The sequence below is a fragment of the Phlebotomus papatasi genome, chromosome 2 (genome assembly GCF_024763615.1).
Source record: "Phlebotomus papatasi isolate M1 chromosome 2, Ppap_2.1, whole genome shotgun sequence".
Lineage (NCBI taxonomy): Eukaryota > Metazoa > Arthropoda > Insecta > Diptera > Psychodidae > Phlebotomus > Phlebotomus papatasi.
In genome coordinates, this window is record NC_077223.1 from 153367 (window position 1) to 171544 (window position 18178).

General features: G+C 33.6%; 1 protein-coding gene across 2 annotated transcripts; it reads left to right on the forward strand.

Moving 5' to 3' along the window:
- Nucleotides 1-6504: 6504 nt before the first annotated feature.
- On the forward strand, nt 6505-18111 carry LOC129802026 (macoilin-2). 2 transcript variants are annotated; one of them, XR_008751751.1, is made up of 10 exons: nt 6505-6719; nt 9831-9975; nt 10035-10161; nt 10239-10365; nt 10808-11881; nt 11945-12103; nt 12179-12314; nt 15461-15650; nt 15718-16214; nt 17586-18111. XR_008751751.1 is itself a non-coding variant. In XM_055847564.1 (9 exons), the coding sequence occupies exons 1-9, from the start codon at nt 6643-6645 to the stop codon at nt 16107-16109; spliced, it is 2427 nt and encodes an 808-aa protein (XP_055703539.1). In that variant the 5' UTR covers nt 6505-6642; the 3' UTR covers nt 16110-18111. The 2 variants fall into 2 exon arrangements, 1 of the variants encoding a protein (XP_055703539.1); XM_055847564.1 differs by having other exon boundaries at nt 15718-18111.
- The last annotated feature ends 67 nt before the right edge of the window (nt 18112-18178 follow it).

Below are 18178 nucleotides of genomic sequence, written 5' to 3' on the forward strand. Positions count from 1 at the left end.
TATTGCCTGTGACTGAAAAACAAATAAGTAACATAGTCAGCTTAAAGAATATGTGTAGGTATGAGATACTGGGAACGTAATTGATTTTTTTTTATCAAATATATAAATAAATGTAATTTTTGTGTTTTTGATACTAGTATCACTTCGAAGGTTCGTGGAACTTTTGATGTTTGAGGAAGTTGCACTTTACTTTTTATTACTTTCATCCGATCGTTAAATTATGGCAATTATAACAGAAGTTATGACCATTTTAGAATTTCATAAGCTTTAGCTCGGGTTTGAGGGTCGTCTAGTTATTTTTATCGATAACTTTACTACCAAATTATAGTACTAAAAATTTAATTCTTGACCATGTTGTACAGAAGGAGTCATTCAAAAAAATTAAAATGCGGGGAACCAGGATATAAAGCAGTTTATGGCTTTGGGGTTTAAGGTAAAATAAAGTAACTAAGAGTCTTTCGACTGGAGGTTAAACCCATTAGGGAATTGGTCCAATATGTCAATTACGAGTATTATTATTAGCATTAGCACTGAATTTTTAACAAGCTAAAGAATGATTTATTCAACCATTTAGTCAAAATTTTTCCAAAAAATTTGACCAAATATCTATTTTGAAATTATGTTTGAGCATTTATTAATTAGACCTGAACCGCTCCCAATTGAATGGTTGGTTAGAGCAAATCGGAAACTTACATATGAGAAATAGCCACCCACATATTCGTGATCAGAGAGTTGCGATAAACACTTTGGCAATATTCGAGACATTTCAGATAAGCGACCTCAAAAAGCATACTAACCACGAAGAAACAAAATAGGAATTGGTCATTCCAGAGCTACTTATGGATTTTAATGAAACGAAATATAGCTCCTCTGGTTTGCGATACATACGCAAATAATGAATTAATTACAATAAATTATATAATTTTCGAATGGAAAACATTTAAAAGAGAAAGAAATCTATATAGAACATGAAATATTATTAGAATTACAGTACATACTGGAAAATGCCTTTTACGTATTTGATGAGACGTATATGAAAAATGTGATAACGTCACGGTTCACTCTATTTTATTTATTATTTTTTTATGCATAGACAATTTTAGTGAGGATAGTAAGTGGTACAATTTTCAATTATAGCTTTCAAAGTGGATCATGTGGATTCATTTGTAAATCGATAATTAAGAAAGGGATGTAGATTTAGAGATGAACAATAGTACAAGACAATTATCTTCGCATTAATTACTAAGATAGTAGTAAAAATTCTACTGATATATTAACATAAGAACAATAATAAAGACATCTATAGTCATTTTTCTCAAGACAATTTTCAGCTTTGCTAAAAGCCCGTCTGTGAAATATTTACAAACACAAATATAACATTATACACAGAAATGAAAAATATGTGTTCAATCATAAAATTTTTGTTCTAAAGTTCCAATATAAGTTAAGGATTTCAAGGGTAATGCGGGTAAACATTTCCCTGTTGATCACAAAATGTTTGTTTTTAAAATTGTATGAGATTGAATCATTCGGAATTTTTATTTTTGACCAATAAAAAGCTTTCTGAATAAAAAGGCAATCAATCAGTGCAATTTCAAAAGGTCACTCTTAAAGATAGCATTTTCGTAACACAACTAATCTCTTCCTATAATTTGTGCGTCATCTCTCAAATAAGAGCCAAAGATTTTCCTCACACGACAAGGACAGAAATCGCTGAAACATTTTTTTTTGGTAGTTTAACAGTGAATAGTCCAATCCAAAAAGGTGTTCCAAGACATTTAACAAATCCTATACAATAATGATTCAAGATCGTTATTTTGTAAGATTTGTTTCATAAGTAAATATGAGTAAAAAAAAAACATTCTACAGGGTAGAACACAGGAAAATCCGGTTTGTGAGAATATGGCTCGAAAAAGAAACACAAAAATTTATGTTTTTTCACAAGAAAGTGCGTCTCCCACCTTTTTGGAGACACTATAATGAAAAATACCATACATCTCACCTGTATAATAGTAGCCTGCCTCAAGTCCAATGTCAATTGCATTAAATTATTTACAATCTACATCTACATAAAGTAAAGTGCCCTCAATTCGACCGGAAGAGTTATTTATTCAATTTATTTATATTTGCACTAATATTTGGCATATGATCTAACATTAATAGGTCAATTATTCCATAAATAAATACGAATCAGTGACAATTTTATAGAAATTCACCATTAAAATACTCAAATATTGACCACCGGTCGAGTCGAGGGCACTTTACCTTATGTGATATAATAATATACAAAAACGACACGCAAACGTACATAAAAATCTTTTAACAAACAGTTTGAGCCGTTTGAGCACAAGAATTTATAACCAAAAAATATAAAACTACTAAATTTTTAACAAAAAAGAGACTTACCAACGTGAGACACATCCGCATTGGTCAGATAGATGACCACAGTTAGCAAGGATACAGGTAAAGCCCACCGAGAGGTGTACATGATTACGACGGAGGTTCTTGACTGTTTATTGATTGTCAGCCAGAAAAACAACAGACTAGTATTCCACCCAGTACCACACTCTATGAGTCTCGAACGAATATTGACAGTGGGATTAGCAAAAATCAACTACCAACTGGTCATCACAACGTTTAACTTTTATATAAGATTCCTCCCCACTGCTCATACATATGAGAGCTATATCGATAAGAAGACGAGAAGCAATTGCACTGAGTATAAAAATGAGACAAGACATGATCATTAGACATATTAATCGGATTCCTTTTGTTTTTATTACTCGAACTCAGAGTATTGAAGAAAGCCATATTTTGGGAAAATTGTGGAATTCGGAAGTTTTGGAATGAAATACGTTACGTTGACAATTATTTATGTCTTATCCCAATTTTTGAGCATGAGATTATCATTGTAGACCTTCACTTTTCAAATCGTTTTGATAATCAGCTCTAGGAAAACGTGTAAATATACTCCATAATTCCTCCATTCTCTCCAAAAGCCATAATATATGATATATCTCACCTAATATATTTAACTCATTAAATTTCGCGTGCTCTGATCAAATTTTTTCTCATAATTCCTTCACCTCTTTCATGAGGGATGCTATGTACCCATACCCAAAGATAAGGCCTCTCCTTGAGTTTCAACCTTTGAGCTCGAAACGAGAGAAATTAGAGGGATATCGACGTAAGGGGAAGTGGGAAGTCTTTGCATTGGGGCAGTTTTAAGATACAATTTTTTTTCTTTAATTTTTTAATGAAACTAGAGGACTTCCCATAGCTCCACAAACCATTTATGAAGCTAAAGTACATCATGAAAAAGCTCAATTCCATTTAAAAATATAACTGCTTTCGCTGAGTTCGAGCAGTAAGGAGAAAAAGCCCAATTTCAAAAGTCGCACAATCCCCCTCATGGTTTTCAGCATTATAATATCAGGTGAAAGCTGCAACTTGCAAATTGTCCGCCATCTCCGCATGTCCTCTTCCATTTTGAAGAATCTGAATTTTGAAGAAAACCTTTTTTAGAATCAGTCAATGACGCCATAGTATAAATCGAGTTTAAATTTTAGTATTTTAGCTAATATATTTCCGAGTTAGCGCTAAGGTGACCTCTTTTTTGTAGGGCGTCCAAAAATTCTTAAAACGGGTTCTACAGCATTTAAAAAATCTTTGACGAATACAGTAGACTCTCTCAAATTCGGGCATATGGGACCGAAATGTCAGCCGAATTAGACAGAAATTCGGGCAACAAACTTTTTTAAATGCAACGATTTTTTATTCATGTGCATACAGATATTGAGTTTACACACTCATATATATCGTAAATTGCATGAAAATCCCTTAATAATGCAAAATCACATTAAAACTAAAACAAACCATGCCAAATTTGAGCATATTTGATTCATTTGATAATCATAATCAAACTTGAAAAATGACAACAAACTTTTTTCAAATGTAAGCGCTGTCCGAATTAAAAAGTAGCCCGATCTTAAAAGAGCCGAATTAGCGAGAGTCTACTGTACTTATAGATCAAGTGTCTAGTCAACAGCAACATGCAATTTCTTCTACCCTCTTTATGGAGGATTGGGTCACCGGCGACCCAAAAATGAAATTTTCCCTACGGCCATCTAAAGTTGTATCTTGCATTAAAAAGCCAGAAAAAAATATTTTTTCCGACCCCCATTTTTTGACCCTCTGGCCCTTAAAGAGTTAACATTAAATCATAAAACGCATAAAACAATAGACAAGAATTAAATCTTACAATTTTCTAAATTATTTGAAGTCCTGAATTTGTATGTCCAGTATTTTAGATGGCGCCTTATGAAACAAAAAAAAAATTCTCCTCTTCTGTTGACTGCATATGAAACATACTCCTGCCAAGTTATACAAATAGAATATGGAAATTCCTCTACATTTGCAAACCGTAAGGGAAATATCTTAAAAGGTAAGAAGTTTTTTCGTATCATAAGATCGGTAGTGTGAATGTGGAAGGATAAATATATTTGTGTTTAAATACATTTTCTCTCAAAGCACTGTGAACTGAGTTCGAGATCAAAATTTATGAGTTGACTTCAAATCGCGGTCTACAGTGACGACAAGATAAATAGCACAGTTTCGGACACTGTAATATACGCTTTATTTTTCGAAAAATTATGCTTTTAAATGATGAAAGTAATAATAATAAATGAACTTGTATATAAATACATTTTGAATATGAAGAAAACACCTGAAAGTTCTATCAAGAAATTTAGTACAATCAAAAAATTCTTGAAATGGCGCATACTAAGACGACAATATAAATAGCACACCCTATAAGAAGTGATAGTTTTCGGCTTCTACTGCAGTTAACAACTTACGAATTCTATTTGAAAATTAAATTTGGATTAATTAGTACTTAATTAGGCAATTTTTTGAAAAAAATGAGCGCTTGACAACGAAGGATCATTAAGGAAATCAGGATTTGACACTAATCTAATGTGATTGTATTTCATGTAGTGTGGATATCTATTTAAAACTATCTCAAATTAGTCACATTGGAGAGATGTATCTTGTGGTCAACATTTTCCTTTAAATTCAACAGGATTGAGGTCCTTAGACCGTCCTGACCAATCCAGAAGGTAAATTTTGTTCTGATTGAACCAGTTTTAAAAACTCTTGGCAGTGTGTTTGGGATCATTAGATTGGTTAAAACTTTAAAACCAAAAACAAATTCTTTTCGATGTTGAAGTACATGTCTTGTCCACAGATATTCTTGTAAAAAAAATTGGTTTATATTGCCTGATATTCCATATACAGACCATACGCCACTTCGCGAAAAGTAACCCCATACTATAAAATTACCACCGCTAAGTCTTACGTTCTTAATTATGTATCAAATTCTTGACTTTTGGGACATTTGTTATGTCATATCCTATGATATTACACAGGAATACATCTGTTCAAAGAATATTATTCCAGAATTACAAGTCCTTCTGTATATGCTCTTTAACAAAAATCAAACAACAGGTGTGGTTTCGCTTGGATACTAACTCTGTACGTCTGACAACACTTCTAAATTTTCGAGTTTTTGCGTGATTTGTAAGTTTGATCATAAAAAAATTATTGAATTGATGGTTATCTTCCTTGAACAATATAATTTACAAAATAAAAATCTTAGTTATCATAAACTCTTTTACGTAAAGCCTGGATATCTGCACCAAAGGCTCTATTTACATGATTTTTCAGTTCTCATAACTTTATTTTACGAAAAATTTGTGGCATTAATGCGTATACGTGATCAACAATACAATAATATAATTAATTTTAAAATAAAAGTAAATTTCAGGTAATATTTTCAGAGAAAATGAAAGTGTGCTATTTAAATTGGCCGCACGAATTATATCTAAACTCATAAAATGACAAAAACACATGTCTCTAACAGATACAAATATTAAATAATTATCATTTTTATTTATAATGGGCATTATATTTTCTAAAAATAAAACATAATCAGGTGTAAAGATTGATATTGTATCATAAAACATAAAAATAGAAAAATCTCTGAAGGTGTGCTATTTATCTTGTCGCTATTGTACATATAAAAAAGCCAAATTGTCCTAGGGGGTCATGAAAATGAAAAGTTAAAATTTATTTTAAAGTTTTCTCCTGTTCTTTCTTCCACTAATTTCGGATATTCTGCAGTGTTTTTCTTTCTTTTCTTATAATTTCTTTTTAATGATAAATTGAATAGAAATTAATAATCCGAATTTAACTATAGGCTTCAAAGCAAATTTACAAAAGAAGGTTCTTTTTTTTAAGTTGTAATCTATATAAAGTCGTTCAAAATTCTAATAATTGTTCTAACGGTTGTAGTATCATATTGAAAAAAAAATGCTAAAATCGAACTAACCACAAGAAAGGAAAGATTTTTCCCGCGAAAAATATTTACCAAAAATTTCCCTCTCAGGCGAAATTTATAATTTTTGCTTCATGGCGCTGCTGTTGTTCATCGATTTCTCATCGAAGGGAACAAAAAAAAGTGACAAGTAGAAGAAAAATAGGGAGAAAGAACAAGGCGAGTAAAGCGGGTTTTTGGCGTCAAAAAGTGCTCTCTGGAGGATAAAAAGTGTGGAAAATCGAGTCAGAGAAGATTCCCAATAAGAGATGAAGAGACGAAATGCTGATATTAAATTAAGGCGACCGATAAAACGCAATAAAATCACGGAAGGAATGTATGGAAGGTAAATGCATCAGTTTTGTTATATTTAATTATTTTTGGGCCATAGTTAAAGCATTTTGGGGACTTCTACATACGTGAGGGCCATGGAGGTCAATATTGAGGGTAGTTTTGTTATAAAAATGCACAAATAAGAGTATTGTTATAGATGTTTGTTGAGGCTTCAAAATGGCTGTTTCTTGTATCAAAACTCCATATATCAGTCGAATTGAAGTGGCTTTGGCACAATTGACCGCATGTAGCGGCATGTTTGCATTGCAGTAAGCGTTCACTGATTGTCTCAAGTCTATTTCTCCCATATTTTATGCCATGGGATCAATTCCTTTAACAGCTGTCCCAGCTGCCACAGTTTCGTTCTCACGGCCACCACTTAGTCTTGCCCCTTTCGATTGGGAATGAGTACGAAGTACGAAGGAATTGCAAACGCACTCTGTAGCCCCAATATTTTGACTAGTCTGGTGGAAAAATGGTATAATACAGCATTTAAAAATGTATTATAAGACGGGTACATTGCCTTTACTTTATATGCGATTAGGATCTGAATTCTGAATGAATACTGATAGAACGGGGTCTCAAGACTTTTGTCTCTGTTTCTCTATTTTGGCTAGAAATTTCCTAAAATATTGGACAACTGGAACACACATGTTCAAATTAAAATTAACTTAATTGAAGTGTGTGATACTACAAGTAGTTGCATAATTCACCTACTTTTTAGTGACTTTCAGAGATACACTAAAAATTTGTCTTATACACCTATAAATATTACTGATAACACTTTTTAACCTCAACTTCTTAATTAAGACAATTAGGCGCTATTATTTGTTAGGATTGTGTTAACAGTGAGTTTCTTCAGTAACGCTTTATATTGTAATATTCCTCAGGTGCATAAGAAAGTCACAAAAAATATTTCCCCTGAAGTACACTCAAAGAAATTCAAATATATTTATTCCGTAAAGTGGTTGGTGTGTAGATACAAGTATCTTAGACTTTTTTAAAGTACATTGAACAAATTCCAACACTGAGAAAAAACGGGGGTGCGATTATTTTTTTTTCCTCATAACATTAACATTTTTAGGTGTAAAAATATATTAACATTAGGTGTGATTCCTTCATAATCACACCTATTTTTTAATGTTAATATCACACCTTTTTAAGGGTAAAATTAACATGAAAAAGTGTAACTTTAACCCCCAATACACCTAAAAAGCATAATATTTACACCGATTTCGGATCAATACTGCAGGGTAAAATAAACATTTCCGGAATATTTTTTAACTTTTTCGGATTTCTCTCAGTGAAGGAACTGAGTAGTGCTAACTATCCTTTTGTGTGTACATGAAAACTATTTCATGATAATGTGCGTATACATGAAAACTATTTCATGATAAATCGGATAAAATTTGTGCAAAATTCAATTACGTGGGACCTCGATAGAGTCGACTAATTATTTCCAGGCCTGTTAACTATTGGATTCGTTGACTCCATCGGAGTCCGAAAAAAAATCAATTAAAATGTGAAATTTTTATATAAACTTACTTACTTATCCAGCACTACAGCGCGCCTCCAATTCTCCCGATTACTCGTCAAAGCTTTCCAATTTCTTACATTTATCTTCCTCGCATCGTTGTCCACATCATCCTCCCATCTTTTTCTCGGTCTGCCGACCGTCCTGGATCCAACTGGCCTGCCTTCGAAGATCTTCCTTACGACTCTGTTATTTGGCATCCTCATTATATGGCCTGCCCATCTAAGCCGGGATCGTTGAATAAGTCATACAATTCATAGTTGTGACGAATTCTCCATCCTCCTCGGCTTTCCTCTACAGGTCCATAAATACGTCGCAGAATTTTTCTTTCGAAGCAGTTCAGCCTATCTTCATCAAGCTTATTTAGTGTCCAGGATTCGCACCCATACAAGACCACAGGCCTTAACATAGTTTTATAAATTATAATTTTGGTGGTGCGAGACAACTATCGAGATTTAAATAAGGGCATTAAGCAGAAAAAGGCTTTATTCCCACTGTTTATTCGAGCCTTTATTTCCGCTCCTACAATATTCTCGCTGTTGACCTGAGTACCGAGATACTGGAAAGATTTTACTCCTTCAAAACTCTTGCCCTCATATACTGGATCTTGCATGTTTTTACTCCTCTTTGTTGCTACCATATATTTTGTTTTTTCGACATTCACCTTAAGACCAAGTTCAGATGCAGAGTTCTCTAAAGTTGCAAAAGTCGATAGTAGTTCTCTGGAACTTCTCGCTATAATGTCCACATCATCAGCGAAGGCAAGGGTCTGAACGGATCTATTAAAAATAGTACCGCCAGGATTGATCCCTAACTCTCTTATCACTGCCTCCAAGGCAAAGTTGAAGAGAATGGGTGAAATTAAGTCTCCCTGTCTTAGTCCATTGTGTATCTCGAACCCTCGTGAAAATCTGCCACCCACTCTAACCACGGCATTTGTCTTTTCCAGAGTGACCTGCGCCATTTTAATCAATTTGTTGGGGACATTAAAGTCCTTCATTATCTCCCATAGTTTGCTCCTATTGATCGTGTCATAAGCTTGTTTAAAATCCACAAACAGATGATGCGTGTCAATGGACTGTTCTGTACACTTTTCAAGTATTTGTCTTAGACAGAATACCTGATCTACCGTGGATCTTCCTGGCCTAAAGCCAGCCTGGTACTCTACTAGTGCCCTCTCACTATTACTACTCTATATTAAGATTTTCTTACTGTTTCAGAGGAGTAAAAGAGGACCATTATAATATGTTTTTATGTTTTCATAATATGTTTTTATGTTTACTGGTACACAGTCAATTTAAAACCATTTTTGTGTCACTTGAAAGATGGTCCAATATAGCGTAAGAATTTTAGCTTTATAGCTTTTATAATGAACTTCGTATAAAAATTAGATATTTGTTCATAACCGAATTATTACCATATCATAAACAACTGCAACTAGTTCAAACTTAACAGAACCTTATTCCCACTCCTTTCACACTATTTGATATCAAAAAAATTGTTTAAAATTATTCAACAGTATTTTCGTAAAGGGAAATACATAAAAATATAGTATTGAGTATAATAATGAAAATAAATTTCTGTTTGCAGCAATACAATATTGTACATCAAGTTCCTGTTGCTGTGGGCCATTGTGATTACAGCTGATTTCATGTTGGAATTCCGTTTTGAATTTCTTTGGCCTTTCTGGTTGCTCCTCCGTTCCGTTCATGACTCTTTTAAGTACAAGGGACTGGTGAGTATTAAAATTACATCTCTATATTTAAATGATATCAACCATTTTCTCTGTTGCAGGCATTTTCTGTCCTTTTTGTGTGTATCGCCATCACATCGGATCTCATATGTTTATTTTTTATACCAGTCCATTGGCTCTTTTTTGCAGCAAGTACATACGTTTGGGTACAATATGTGTGGCATACAGGTAAGATATCTCAAATCAATATCCGCATTTCTAAGAAGAAAAAAAATATCTATATAAATTTTTTTCTTTAATTCTAGAAAAGGGTATTTGTTTACCAACAATTGTACTATGGATGCTCTTCCTGTACATTGAGGGTGCAATTCGTTGGAAAGATAGTCGACATATGCCACATTTGGATCTTTGTCGACCTTTTGCAGCCCATTGGTAATTTTCAATTGATGATAGGGGAACAATTATGGGTTATGCTAAGGAAATCTGAGTATTTTGTATTGGAAAAGCATTTTTATCATTCAGAAAAAAGAGGATACAATTAATTTTTTTCATCGTAATATATAAACTTAAAGTTATAAAAATATATCAACGTTTTTTCAAATTATTCTTAAAATTTTTAGGGATAAATTTCTTTTATTAAGGGAACTGTAACTTCTGATACCCGTAAAAAAATTAATATGTACTCTATACTGTACACGAATGTCGGTTCTTTATCGTGAGCATAAAAATTAATATTTTTGGGATGTTCTTTCAACATTTTCGAATTTCTCTCGACTTTTCAGTTAAAATGAGAAGGAGTGAAATTGTGTTGCAATTTTTTCGTTCATTTTCATATACAATTTCATAGCATTAATAATATTGATTATATTTGCAGTATCGGTTATCCTGTTGTGACTTTGGGTTTCGGCTTTAAGAGCTACGTCGGCTTTAGGATGCGCCAAAGAAAACAGCGTGAAGTAGCTAAGGAGAATGAATTCTACATGCAGCTGTTACAGCAAGCGCTACCTCAAGAGGAGCCAACTGAAGATGCGATAGCTCTTACAGAGACCATCAGTGTGGCAGCTATGGTGAACAATGGGGAAGTGGTGAGAAATAGTAATGGATCTACAAGGAGTCCACCTAAGACACTGAATGTAGTGTCAACAGCTCAGTCTAATGGGCATGCCGTGGGTGCATCCAATGGGAGTGTGTCAAGTGGGCTGATGACAAGTCGAGGGCACCATGGTAAAAGGAATAACAGCACGACAGCAGATAGCAGCAAATGTGATCTTAATAATCATAGTAGTAGTAAATCATCCATTCATCAGACATCATATCATCAGCAACAGCTATGTGGCAATAGCTCTTCCGTATCATCAACTTCCACGCATAATTCCACCGCTTCCGGAGGAGGTACAACCAACAAGGATGTGACAAGGTCATCGAGTGATAGTCTATCAGGTGGATCATCGCGTGAACGCGATAGGGATATGTATCCACCGCAGAACCCTAAGACTGATCACCATCATCAACAGAAATCGTCAAATGGATGTCCAGATGCCAATGGGCAAAGTGACGGATCACCATCATCGACAAAATCATCACAAAGCAACAAAGTACAACACAATAGTGGCATCAATTATAATTGCAATAGTGAGCAACATGGGGACACTACCACAGATGTGTCCGTGGAACGTGGTAAGAAGAGGAATCGTACAAGGCAAAAGGATATTCACCATGTGAATGGTGTTGAAGGACATGTACAAACAAATCACAATCAGACATCACAGACAGTGCCGCAGGTTTGCGAATCGTGCCTTCGATTGGAGGCTGAGGTAAAAAAAATGCGATCAGATGTAGGACACATGAAACAAGTGGAGCACGATCTTAGGCAAAAATTGGATTCAGGAGCTACTATTAAGTCATGTTTGCAGGCTAAGCAAAAGGAAAACGATGAACTGGAAAAAAAGTAAGTTAACATTATTTTTTTCATTTCTGGGTTTATTTATCTAATGCTTATTTTTTTCTAAAGAATTCAAGATCTCAATAATTCGAGGCACGTTGACAGGCAAAATCTGTTGAATGCTGAGAAGAGACTTGGTGAAGAGCGCCGACAGCGTCTGACTTTGGAATCACAGTTGGCCAACGAGAGGAAATTGCGTGTGAAGGCGGAGGAGAAGGTGGCTAAACTGTGCGTACTTTTCCCACAGAGTGTATAACTACTTAAAGTTTTTATTGTGGAAATAATATTAACATGTTTTTTTAGTGCTGAATGTGGTGAATCTTGCAAAATGAAGAAGAGACACCTTGAATCTGAGGCCGGACGACTGAGACGAGAATTGTCCGTGGCTGATGAACACAAGAAAAATATTGAACAACAAAACAGACGATATGAAGATGAAGTAAGTAAAATATCTATTGTTTAAAACAAAAAAGGGATTAATTCTCCAGTTCACTGAAAAATATATAATAATTTACCACGGCAAAAATGTATCGTAGAAAGAGTGGGGACTGTTACTTAGTTAATGTTGAATTGTGGTAGCGTTAAGAGGAAATCCCAATACCTACCAAGCGCGATCAAATTGACCGATTTAAAAACTTTTTAAAATCAACACATTTAAACGGTACAAAGTCGCTATCAAACTTTATAGATTTCAGTTTATTTCCTGCCTTTTGGATCCAACGATCCTTTCATAAGACTATATGTAAATTAAATTAGATTAGAAAATGTAAATTAAATTAGAAAAATAAATTAGATTTTTTTTCTCTTTTCTAAGAAAAAATGGTTCTAAGAAAAAAGGACCAAAAACAGTCGATAGGTTTAGTGTTAAACTAGCCCTTGAACAAAATATTTTTTTATATTATTTGGATTGGTAGAAGAATTTTAAACAAAAAAATCATTTTCTGCGTATTTTGCACCACGTGTCGTCTCGTGAAATTAGTTGTGATTAAGGAACAAAAAAATGTCACATTCATTAAGGCCGTGTTATTAATAAAGAAGCCAAAAGTAAGCTGTTTTTCGCTATTTTTCTTTTTGAAAATAAAGAAACGACGAATCTTTTTGAAATTTTCGTTATATGTTTACAGTAAGGTGGGGTAACTGGATCGTTTTCCGAAGTGTACTACTTAAACGCTTGTTTTTGGACTGATGAGATTCTTTTTTACTTCTTCAAATCCCATAGAATTATTCACTGTTTCATTCAGAAACATAATATTAAAAAAAAATATCAAAAATATTATAGAAAATTTAAAAAATAATGATAATACTGAAATAAGTCAGCATGCACTAACTGGGTCGCCTTTTCGATAATTCACTTTTAATTAAACCTTTGGATTTGAAATACTTTTTTCACAAGGGAAAAACAATAAATATTTTCAATAAAACAGCTATCATTAGCGAAAATATCACTGCTAGAAAATTTTTAGTGAAGAACCCAGCTGGCACAAGATTGAAATGAATAGATTACACTCACTTATTTAATGGATAAAAATATTATTTTTGCTTTTTCTCAAATTTGAATAGTTATGTTACTGTAGTGACTATATTACGGAAATAAAAATAAAAATATTATTTTAAGTGGATTAGTCATAAACGATCCAGATAGCAAAGCGCCCGTATTAGCACACTTGACTATATACCTTTTCAAAATAGTTAAATAATTTTTTTTTCATAAAAAAATATCACCACATGGCGGAATAATGTGTAGTTTAGTGAGCACTTCGTGAAAGTAACTCCCTAATTGACGGTATGATTTAATGAATTATGTATTCTATCTATATATTTATTCCTTTTCGAAAATTTAAACACTTAAATTTTGAACATGATTTGAATTTCCTTTGTTAAAACGTCAGTGTTAGCGATTTCTTGCGAGAAATATGACAGAACTTTTTGTATGTATTTCAATCTCATTTAGCTTTGTTCAAGTATACTTATAATTTTTTTTCGATATTTTTGAGTGATATTAAATATTTATTAAATATTGTTATTCATGTCAATAGTAATTTAATTAATGCGAATTATGTTTTTCGTGTGAAAAATGGACAATTTTGTCAAAGATTCACCAGGTGATAGGAGAAGTGTTCATAATTTGGGACAGTAATTTACACACATAATTTTTATGCACGAAATATTTCTTGTAGCACGCTGTAAAAGATATTAAAAAAATATTTTTTCCTATACCATTTCGGTGCAACTAGAAGAGAATTTAATTCTGAAGAAAATAAGTCTATTCATTTCTGACCGTCCATAAGTTTTTTCTAATTCTTCCTTACCAATTCGAAGAAATTGTAAAAATTTAATGAGGAGCAAACGCGCTTCAAAGCTTTGAATGTTCGACCAAACGCTTACAAATTTGCTCAACACACCTTTGCTTTCATTTCTGTATTTGCGGAAATAATTTCGAATTAGTCTCGAACTCTACGGACAGAGCAGTATATAATCCCTCGATTTTTTCACCCTCTCAAATTTCCACCTTCCACCCCCCCCCCCCCTGGAGACCACTTTTCTCAATAAATCATCACGTTTCAGACGATTTCTGAGAAATGTCGTCACGCGGTTTGTCCGTCTGTACGTCCGGCTGTCGCCAGCTCTAGAGGTCAAACGGTTAGAGATAGAGACTTGGGACCTACGGGGGACCTCCCATAAGTCAACCCAAGGGTCGTTAACATGCCCCTCATTCCCCCCACCCCTCCCCTGCCACTCCAAAACTATGTTTTTTGGGATTGCTCGAAAACGCGTTGTGCGATTTTTTTTCATTTTTGGATATGTTTTAGAGATTATCCAGACGAACATTTCGCCCTTATACAAAAAAAAAAAACGTTGAATCATTCCTAAAAACGGTTTTTCAAGGTCAAAAGTTAAAAAGACACTAGAGTGCGCATTTATGAAGCGGGTCATGTTTGGGGTCGTTGGAAAAGTCTTGGAATTTCCTACAAAACTAAACCGGTTCCAATCGGCTTTGAATCGGTGATGAGCCGGTTCATAACCGATAAAATAAATTTTATCTGAAAATCAATCCTATTTTAAAACTATTTTGGGAGATCTTTTGAGCGATTTATGAATCGGTTCAAATAGGTTGAGAACCGGTAAACGGTAAATGATGCAAAAGTACTTTTGCGGTATAGCATCTAAGTCACGAGTTCGAGCATTTCGCAAAGCCTAGGACACTTTGCCACCCCTTTGAAATTTTTATAGTATTTTCTTAGTTTGTCTTTTGACTGAAACAATAAAAATATATACACCTCTTTTAATCTTGTAATTGAGGTTTACTCTTTAAAGAAGTATGGGAAATATAATATGCCTTAAGCGCGTGTGCATGAAGCCTTGTGACCTCTACCCACTAGAGAGATTTATGTCCATATTGAAGAGTTTATTCTACACAAGCGTAGGGTATTTACTTCAGTATGGACATAAATTTCTCTGGTGTGTAGAGGCCATTACCCTATCCTGGTTATTAGCCCTTTTGAGCCACTTAAAGCTTTAAGATGAGTGCTCTATCACTCGGCCAGTTGCATCTTCTGCTCATTAAAAATTTTCCTTTCCTCTAAGATCCGAAAAATGGAAGCAGAAATGAGGAATCGAGATTCTCAGCAGGGTACAGAGATGCTAATGTCAGCACTTGCAGCAATGCAGGACAAGAATTCGACATTGGAAAAAAATCTTTCGGCTGAAACAAGATTCAAGCTGGATTTATTTTCGGCACTGGGAGAGGCTCGTCGAGAGGTGGATATAAAAGATTGTAAGACGCCATAGACGACTTTACTGAAATGAATTTCGCGATAACATGTATTTCTCTTTTTTGTCAGCACTGATTCGAAACATGGAGAAAGAGATGCTGGAACTAAAGGGAAAGATTGCTCAATTGCTGGCCGTGATGCCTGCCATGCCAACGGCAGAGTCTTTCAATTTAACACCAAATTCATCAGCGGGTAGCTCAATGCTACGCCTAAATGATACACCACCCCTAATAATAGCTCAGCAGAGTCCAAATCAGGCACAATTGGGCTTGGGGCCACCATCGATTATTTGCCAGTTGACCACAGGAGGCGTCAGTGGCATGAGCCAGGCAACAAATTGTGTTCAACAGCAACGTGAGAATCCCGGTGTTGTTCTCACTGGAAATTCATCCACACTCGATCCCAATGCCACAGCTTATACACCCAAGAACTCATCACTAGTAGGTGGCACAGAAGCCTGACCAACACGTCTCACATGAAGATTAACCCATAATCTTCCATCAGGACATTGAGAAAAAAAATCTGCGAAATAGGATTAAATAAAAACACTCTTCTTTTGCGATATGGTAGGATGAGACAGAGATTATGATAATAAGATGAGATATGTAGAGGAGTGTGACATGCCTTTGAATGTGTCAGTCTTTGAATATTTCATTTCTCTAATTTTTCAAAGCAAAAATTCTATAAACTATAGTTTATAATATTAACTGTTTTCTATTAAATTCGATTAATATAATTCTTGCTTTGGGAAATATGGAAAAAAATAATATATCCAAAGACCATCATATTCAAAGGAAGGAAAGTCACTTTCCTCTATAATTATGTTTTTTTTTTAATATGTTTTATAAAGGACAAAAAACTCCCTATAGCCAAATAGAACGGAAATTTCATTGATTTACAAATAATCAAACGGATTAATAGTAAATGAAGGAGCAAGTTTCAACTTTGTGTGGAATCTTTAATGCTCCAAATCAATCATCTATTTTAATTTTAATAGAAACATTAGACAGGAACTACAAAAATTATTTAATATATGTTAGAGGGAAGTGGGGCACCTTTGAAATTGGGATTTTTCTTCTATGTTTAAGTAGAAGTGAGCCATATCATAATGTAATTTATCTTCTCAATCTATTTGTGCAACTGAATTATATCACGATTAAGGCTCAATTTCATTTGAAAATAGGTGAAAAATCGCAATTTCAAAGGTGCTCCACTTCCCCCTAATGATGTTGTAACTAAAATGATTTCTTTAGTAGCTCAATGAATTTCGATATTAATGTATAGGTCTTTATCTTTATACAGCAGTCCCGGATTTCTCATTTCACTGTTAATTTCGTAAAAAAAAACGTGTACCTTTGTTCGAAAACAACTTACAAGGAACCCATTCATTCAATTCGTGTACACGTAAAAACACGCACATCTCAGCGCTTCTCTTACTTTCTTCCTTCAGTGACCATTATCGAGCGCATGTATATAAATAAGTTTATTGCAACACGGTTGAAGGACAGCAAATGTTTTTTTTTGTGGAGTAAGCTGGATCACTGCGTTGTGTAGTTCGTAGTCTGTCCTAACTACTATCAGGATATTCTGTATCTTAAGTACACTTGATTTTTGTTTGTATCAGAGGTTAAAATAACAGATTGATTCCATTGATTTTTTCACCAAATTGCAACTTCGCTAAACCTTGGCTATAGGGCTCGAGAAGATCGATTAAAACAAAATTTGAATTTTGTCAGATCATTGTCCTGTTTATCTCTTGTATCCAATCTACATTCACACATCTCTCAACTCAATTTCCTCTCAGCACTGCTGTGCTTGAATAACTATTTGATAACTACTTTTTTTAAGATGACTGAAGTGTTTTTTTTTTTTTCAAATCAAAACTAATCTACAATGTTCAAACTCAATTCGACTGATTTGTATTATTTCGTTTTTAGTTCGCTGTTTCATTTCGTGCTCTACAATTACCTCTTAAATATCTCTTAAAAAACATTCATAATTGGCGCGTCATCTTCATTAAACTTATTCTCACAAATAGAGAGAAATCTACAGATAACTAAAAGAATTCACATGAGGAATCTGTAGAATGTTTTTATTTCAAAAAAATTATTTTACGAATTATATAGAATCAGCCCCTCCAAGATTTTTTAAAATCTAAATACTCATAATTTTGAAATTATTTGAAAGTGTGAATTTAACTGATTTAACTATATATTAAAAATTGAAAAAAAAATCAATAGATAGAAGAGTCCAAAAAAATACAGAATAGTTTTGTGTTCTTTTATCTGGATATATTATTTAGTTTTATTTTTATTTTTTTGTAAACCAAGAATTGTAAAATGGAGGTATTTCACTCCAAAAAAAAAGAGAGTGAAGAAGTAATGAAATTATTTAAATGAATTGTCATTTTCTTCATTTATCTTTTGTGATATAAATTATAGACTAAAAAATTGATGGAACAGACTTTTGTTTAGTGTTATTTATTATTATTATTTTTATTATTAATTTACACTTTGGGAGAAAATGAGTG

Coding starts and splice junctions, on each gene's coding strand:
- LOC129802026 (XM_055847564.1), top strand. CDS start 6,643: ATGAAGAGACGAAATGCTGATATTAAATTAAGGCGACCGATAAAACGC. Junction 11,882..11,944: donor AACGATGAACTGGAAAAAAA/GTAAGTTAACAT, acceptor TTTTTTCTAAAG/AATTCAAGATCTCAATAATT. Junction 12,104..12,178: donor GAGGAGAAGGTGGCTAAACT/GTGCGTACTTTT, acceptor ATGTTTTTTTAG/TGCTGAATGTGGTGAATCTT.